The following is a 7,544-nucleotide window of genomic DNA, read 5'->3' as shown; positions in this document are numbered from 1 at the left end:
TGTGTGTGTGTGTGTGTGTGTGTGTGTGTGTGTGTGTGTGTGTGTGTTAGAACGTTCTCTTCCCAAAAGGTCAATAGTTTGTCTCATGCAAATCTGTCTTAGCATCTTTATGATCATTTATACAGTACATCTCAGGCCAAACACAAGCTGAGCTGTAAAGAAAATACTTAAACTATTCAGGTTCAACATATTTTATTTGTTTACATGTTTACATTATGCATTTATGATTTAAGATTCAGACTGCCACTCAGTTTTGTAATAATCTATTTAAATCACGGTCATTATACAAGGCCTTGCTCATCTTCAGTTTATCTCTCAGGAGAATAGATGTTACTTCTGGAGCTGCTAACACATATTAGGAGTCCATAATGCAGTGAACAGAAAACACAGAAGATCATATTGAGAGCTACTACACCTCTCCTGGTCTCTGCCTCTCTCCAGGGTCTTTACACGAAGGGGACGAAATAGCGGAAATCAATGGGAAAAGTGTGTCAAACCAAACTGTAGATCAGCTACAAAAGATTCTGGTAAGTTCATTTCTCATCATTTTCATTTTGGCACTAAAGTCAATGCACATTTTTTTTTTATGTAATTACTGCACTTATACAGCTACACATGAGTTAACCCATATGAGTTCACACGCAGAAAGAAACCAACGGAGTAGTCACAATGAAGATCGTTCCCAACGTGCCAAGTCGATCCCGAGCCTGTGAGGTAATAACATGACCTGTAGAATATACATTTACCTTTTGGTCTTGTGGTTGATTTTGTGTTTTGTATTTGTCGTCTCCAAACTGTAATTTTGCATGAATTTAACCAAGAAAATTAACTTGACAGCCAAATCCAATGGTAACTTCTAGTGGCGTAATCTACAAAGACCAATTTGATTGCATTTCTTTCGGGTTTTCCCTTCTACAGTTTACTTCTTAAGAGGATTTTGTTCTTTGTTAGGTGAATCTCCTCTTAGTCAATGAGCAACCCAGGTGACTATAAATTAAGTTTAAACTTAAAGAACATCACTCACATTAGTTTTGCTAGTTTGACTTGAACCACTTTGGTGTTTCATTCTGCCATCTACTGGCCACATCACATATCCCCCCAGCGGCCATTTATGTGCTTCCTATGCACCAAAGAATGGCTGCTGGTTTGATTCAACAACATATAACAACAGTATGTTCCATAATCAAATAACCACAAAGAATACATTGCATTCAGTGATGTTACTCTGGTCTTAATACAGTTCATCGCTGCATTAAGTTCCAACTTTGCTGTGGTCAGTGATGGCAGTCTACTTAAAGGTTTATAGTCAATTAATATGTAGGCGTAGTTAATACGCTTTAAAAATGTTAATGCTCAAAGAGCATCATTTTTGGTGACCCAAACCACTCCAGTGCACCCACTCTTTGTACATAATAGGTGTCACTATCACTGGAGTAACTTGGGGAAACCACAAATGTTCATGAACTCTACTAACAACAGTAATATTTTACCCTGAGGAGAATTTACACGTGTTCCTGTTGTGATCTTTAACAGTGTTAGGAGAGGTTTCTACATACATCTCTCTCTCAAAAATGAGACTACAAATCTCAGCAGGAGTTGGTGTTCTAATCTGGAGCTGTTTTTCAATTTGGACACCAACTCAGTGATCAGTGGGGATTTACCAGACGAAGTTCTGAAGAGTTGTAGCTTCAGCTGACATTAATGTATGTTTTCTGCAGATCAGCTGCATGTACATAATTGATGATTTGATGAATTAGACCTCCCGTCTGGAACCGGGAGTAAATAGTTCATTTTCACAACATGAACTGAGCTGTTCAAGATCATATCATGAACATGTAAATTCTGTTAAAGGGTGGATTTCCCAATTAACCGTTGCAGAATCTAAATGTATATTTTAGAAAGACCTAATATGAATATTTAATTAGACCTATGTATAGGTGCTGTAGGTCTTTGAAGTCTGACATTTGCTAATTCACACATGCTCATGATGTTAGGCCCTCATCACAACAATATGGGTGTATTATGTACGCTGTCAGCAGGCTGTTAAAGGCTTCTGTTACATAGAGAAATACACATACGAGATTTTAACCATGAACTTGAGATGTTCCTCTACTTTATGGCTTAACCTTTGAAGAAAAACTAAATGTTGAATCTTTAATTTCAAGCTTTGCATGAGCTCACTTAAAACCCACAGTGACTGTCCAACATTTGACTGTTTTCCTTGTATCTATAAAATACTGAACTATAAAATACCTTCTTCTTTTAGAGCAACTATTCATCAATATAATAAAATGGCAAGCTCAGTAAGCGTCTGCTACAGCAGTATATATATATATATATATATATATATATATAGCAGTGACAAATATCTCACAACAGATTAAATGAAATCTGGAGAAACTGTCTTCATAGAGAAACTGTTTTTCTTGTGTTTCGAAGTCAAAAGGTTAGTTTGAGTTCAGCAACAATAAATACTCTGATACCAGGGACTATTTTCACAGCTGACCTAGAGGATGGGAGATTGAACACATTAGTAACGTCTGCAGATTCATCAGTAATGACCAGTAACACTAAATACACACTGCAAGTCTTCATGAGCTCCTTCTTTCCCCCCAAAAAGTCAATAAACCATTATGTACTCTTCATCTATAGATGTACATGAGGGCCCAGTTTGACTATGACCCCACCAAGGATGACCTCATCCCGTGCAAAGAGGCAGGCCTTAAGTTTCAAACTGGTGACATCATTCAGATTATCAACAAGCAGGATCCAAACTGGTGGCAGGGCAGAGTGGAAAGCGGCGTTGCTGACTACGCTGGACTGATTCCCTCCCCGGAGCTCCAGGAATGGTAAACAGCTCTGCCGTATGAAGTCGCACATACCATGACGATGCCAAAGATTGACATGATACAGATGAGCAAAAATGTTTCCAAACTTAACCTACATTTTCACTTTGCAGGAGGGTGGCAAGTAAAAGCAAGGCCAGAGAGGGCAGTCAGTCCTGCAGCCCATTTGGGAAGAAAAAGAAGTGCAAAGACAAGTACCTGGCTAAACACAGCTCGAGTGAGTGTATCTCTAGAGTCCTGCTTCTTTTCCCTCAGTGTTAGTGTGCTGTGAGTTTGTCTTAAACAAAATCCCTTCTGTTCTTCTGTTGCAGTTTTTGACCAGCTGGATGTGATCTCTTACGAGGAGGTTGTTCGGCTTCCTGCTTTCAAAAGGAAAACGCTGGTGCTCATCGGTAAGCTGGGTTACATTACTCAATAGGGGTATCAAATTCATTTTTCTCAATCATTTCTGATACACATGTTCCACATCTGGCAAATCTACAGCACTCTATTAAAACCTCAGACAATGTAAAGATAGTTTCTCTGCAACCAAAGATTCAGACATTAATGTTTGATTGAAATGTCCTTGGAAATAAAGAAAGTCCTTGTTTTTTAGGTGCACCTGGTGTAGGAAGAAGCCATATCAAAAATGCACTATTGACCAAATACCCTGAGAAGTTTTCCTACCCTGCACCTCGTGAGTAGACCATCAGACTTTCTTTTTTTTCTTTCACTACAATAAACAACTTTGCTGACTTGTCCTTTGGCTAAGTCTTGAACCTTCTACACAGACACCAGCCGACCCCAACGGAAGGAGGAGGAGAATGGACAGGAATATTACTTCATCTCACATGAAGCCATGACCAAGTGCATCTCTGGAAATGAGCTGCTGGAGTATGGCAGCTTCCAGGGAAACATGTTCGGTACCAAAACTGAGACCATCCACAAGATCCACGAGCAAGAAAAAATCGCTTTACTGGATATAGAACCACAGGTTTGCATTCATAGGTTCTTTCGGAGACATGACATGAAAGGGATAGTTGAGGGAAATTATACTATTAATTGAACATTACCCAGATTCAAATATAGTCTAAGAATGTCTTTTTATGCCTCTTTGAGCTGTTTGCAAGTATTTAAAATGCGAGATTAACCTGCATCAAGCAACTATTAGCTCTTTTTTTCTGCTGCTCTGGCTGCTTGTAGGTTAACAGGGAGTGGAACATTTAAAGTATACAATCCTATTTCTGTCATTAAAAATGTATGTGTGAATAGGCAATATAAATGTATTAATTAAGATGTGTGCTGAAGTTAGACCTACTATCTGTCTGAGGTGAAGTAAAAAGTCGCCTATTGAGCTGCAAACACTAAAGTTCCCCGTAAATGTGTTGAATACAAACACATTTAAATAAAAGATGTAGGTGAAGGTAGCCTTTACAAGCGGTTTTCATGTAGTTAATCAGTTTAACAAAATTCTTCTTTTCTTTTCTGTAACATTTGAATGCAGACCTTGAAGGTCTTGCGGACTGCTGACTTTGCACCTCTCGTGGTGTTCATCGCTCCGACCAACACAGCTGCCCAGGTGCTAAATTTTTCTCCGAATACACTCGAGTGCTTTGAAACATCAAACTGAATCACCCAGCAGCTGCTTAACCCTCCGTGTCTTGTCTCCTAGACGGAAAACCTGCAGATGATCCAGAAAGAGTCGGACGCCATTTTCACCACGTACAGGCATATCTTTGATGTGGTCCTTGTCAACAACGACGTGAATGAAAGCGTGAAAGGTGTGGAGGAGGCCATGGAGCGTGCCACCTCCACCCCACAGTGGGTGCCTGTATCATGGGTGTACTGACAGATGTCTGGCACCGGTATAATACTTTTCTGTTTGTTAAAAAAAGCAGTGCAATATCACTCCTTACACGAGAGCGAGTTAGTGATGTCCCAGGTGTGTATGCGTTTACTTTCGGTTCATGTTAATTATCACTGAGATTTTTTTGCACAAATGCATCCCAAAAAAAAAAAGCAATATATAGAAAGGTTTATTTTAGAAAGTCGAGGACCTCACCAGGGAGGTTTTGTTTGGTTGTTGTGACATTTGTGCTTCAGGATTTTGAGTGGCTTAGGGATGGTTTCAGTGCCGAACGCCTTTGTGATTGTTGGAACGTGAGCAAATGCAAAATAGGACCACAACTGTGAATGAAATCCTCCCTTTTTAAATGACAGGATTTTATCATGTGAAATATTATTTCTGAATTCAGTCTTTTTTTTTTTTTTTTCCTGTTCTCATTAGTTTGTGCCATGAAATTGAGATTCTAAAACTGTTCATACAGTGAGTGTAACTCCACCATAATGTCTTCTAATCCAAACCTTGTCATTGACAACATGACTTGTCTCATCTCGTCTAAATTGTATATCTCATGGGGTACTGTAAAGGCACTTTTAAACAAAAAATAAATTCCCCAGCTCTATTGGAACCGCTTCCTTGACTGTGATTCACGTGGAAACCTGTTCGCCAGAGCCCTTCGGGAAAACAATGGCAGTTTTATGTCAGCGGGAAATCTCCAAAGTGCACAAAAATTCCTTCAACTAGATCCACATAAAACACGAAAACCCATGGCAGTGTCGATCACGAGCAAAACCACTGCAATATAAAGGTTGGTATTTATCCTGTTTTATAATTAAAGGGTTTGAAAGACGTCACAGCTCAAAGCTTTGATTAATTATAGATCAAGACTTGCTTATCAGAGCTGTACAATATGTCTCCCACACATTGCAATTCTTTGCTCATCCACAGTGTAGGAGAACTAGTTACAGGTTATACATGACAATGAATTTGTTCACAGCTTCTATCCAGAACACCTTTTCACAGTTTCCTGGTTGCATTGTCAGAATTGTCTACCTTAATGAACGCAAAATATATCGTGTGAAAAATATTGTTTCGTGTTCGGTTCATTCTGTCTAATTTCAAGTACAAGTACGTATGGATTTTCTATATTTGTGTGTTGAATCCACGGACTAGCTGTTTACACATGTGTATGTTTGTAATTCTTCTCAAATCCTCAAATTTGGTCATTATTATCATTCGATTTTTCTCTATATATTCCGCACTGAAGTTCAGGTGAAAAAAGGGATCACGAGGAACCCTATCTACTAGGGAAACATATTGATATGACCTCCATGACATAAGATAGCTACTTCTACATCTACTTTATAGAGACGTTAGTAATAAGACTAGCTGTCCTATAGCACCACCATGTGGGCTTACTGAGTTACCATCACCCTATAAAACATTGAACCTACATCCTTTTTTGGGACCATTGCATATATTAAATATGCAACATAGCTGCCACCACAGAAAAGGTCTTGTTACTGAATCTTTAGCCACTAAATGCTTCTGTTGTGAGAACAGATGAAGATACTTTGTATCAAATTCTTCAATTCCATGCTGCTTCTTTATAAAAGCCTGATCTGTGACTCTGTGAGTTAATGTCATCCAATGTACTTACTTTATCATATGAATAATGAACAAATACATTACAGGAACATCCAGATGTAAAGGAGGAGAGTTTAATAATGCAAAGAATAAAACCAAACAAGAGACTCGACTTTACACTAAACAAGAAAGAAGAAACGATTCCAGTAAACTAAATCTAAAGTGTATTTGGTCTAGCAAGAGTTCAGATTGAGAGTGGATTTACGAACTCACGTGTGATTTCAGTGAGGTCAAGCCAAGTTCAGTAGGCTAAATATGTACCTGGATGTTTGACTGATTGGATTTCCAGTGTTGGTTGTCACAACAACAGTAAACACGTGGAGGCACAAAACAAATAGCAACAATATGAAGTATCTCTCCCTCTGGGATTATTATATACAACATTTTTCATGAGAGACACTGTATTTTTGCATCCAGAAATCTGTCCAAGCAGTTCCTGTACTTAATGACAGTTGCTTTCGGTTTATTTTACAGGAATTCAACAAATTGTTTCTCTTTAAATCGACATCGTCTTTCAATCCTGACTTTCTGGCATTGCCTATGAAGATAAAATGTTCAGGACCACTAACATCACAGAAAAAACAATTTAATTTAATGGAAATTGAATTCACACTATCAAATGAAGAAACATTTGTATGTATTTCCTTATTGGCTTATTTACCTGTTTACAAAGAAAACTAAAAATATATTATGGGCCATCATATATACACATTTTTAAAAAATTAACTTTTCAATACAAAAAGTTAGTATATAGGCTATTATTCATCTAATTAGGGGGGAAACCGTACATTTATTCTTGGGTTCCATGGAGCAGGAAGAGTCCCCATGACCTTAAGAGACTCTATCCTCACATGATTTACATCATAATTACCAGCAGCTAACTGAATGCAATGCCGCCTGAAATAATAATAAAACCTTGTTCTTCAAACAAAAGTCAAAATGCTGTCAGGTGGGTTTCGTTCCCACTAGATCCCTCTCCATATTTACTATGACAGATAATCAAACACCGACTGCCAAACTCGCCACACCCCCTTTCGAGGAACGCCATTTTGTTGACACACAGACGTGCAGTCAAAATAAGCTCCTTTACTAAAGCTTTAAACCCAAAGCACGATCATGACATGTAATGTGTGTAAAGAAAATGTGCGCAGAGTCCCAATAACAGCGCCCATACGTTCAAATCAGCGCTGTCCCGGCCGATAAAACGCTGTTATTTTGAAGTCTCCGGT

General features: G+C 38.5%; 1 protein-coding gene across 1 annotated transcript in view; it reads left to right on the top strand.

Annotated features, from left to right (window-relative positions):
- Positions 1 to 5,755, top strand: part of mpp1 (MAGUK p55 scaffold protein 1) — a 10,024-nt gene extending 4,269 nt beyond the window's left edge. Inside the window, exons 4-12 of the mRNA XM_031856966.1 lie at positions 442 to 527; positions 646 to 714; positions 2,653 to 2,849; positions 2,960 to 3,063; positions 3,158 to 3,238; positions 3,442 to 3,522; positions 3,617 to 3,819; positions 4,330 to 4,404; positions 4,498 to 5,755. Of these exons, the coding sequence (XP_031712826.1) occupies positions 442 to 527; positions 646 to 714; positions 2,653 to 2,849; positions 2,960 to 3,063; positions 3,158 to 3,238; positions 3,442 to 3,522; positions 3,617 to 3,819; positions 4,330 to 4,404; positions 4,498 to 4,674 (1,073 nt within the window). The 3' untranslated portion in view covers positions 4,675 to 5,755. The remainder of the gene's footprint in view (positions 1 to 441; positions 528 to 645; positions 715 to 2,652; positions 2,850 to 2,959; positions 3,064 to 3,157; positions 3,239 to 3,441; positions 3,523 to 3,616; positions 3,820 to 4,329; positions 4,405 to 4,497) is intronic.
- The last annotated feature ends 1,789 nt before the right edge of the window (positions 5,756 to 7,544 follow it).

Source organism: Anarrhichthys ocellatus, unplaced genomic scaffold, assembly GCF_004355925.1.
Source record: "Anarrhichthys ocellatus isolate YVR2014 unplaced genomic scaffold, GSC_Weel_1.0 scaffold18, whole genome shotgun sequence".
NCBI classification, from domain to species: domain Eukaryota; kingdom Metazoa; phylum Chordata; class Actinopteri; order Perciformes; family Anarhichadidae; genus Anarrhichthys; species Anarrhichthys ocellatus.
Note: the sequence above shows the minus strand (reverse complement) of the source record. Positions and strands in the feature narration are given on the sequence as shown.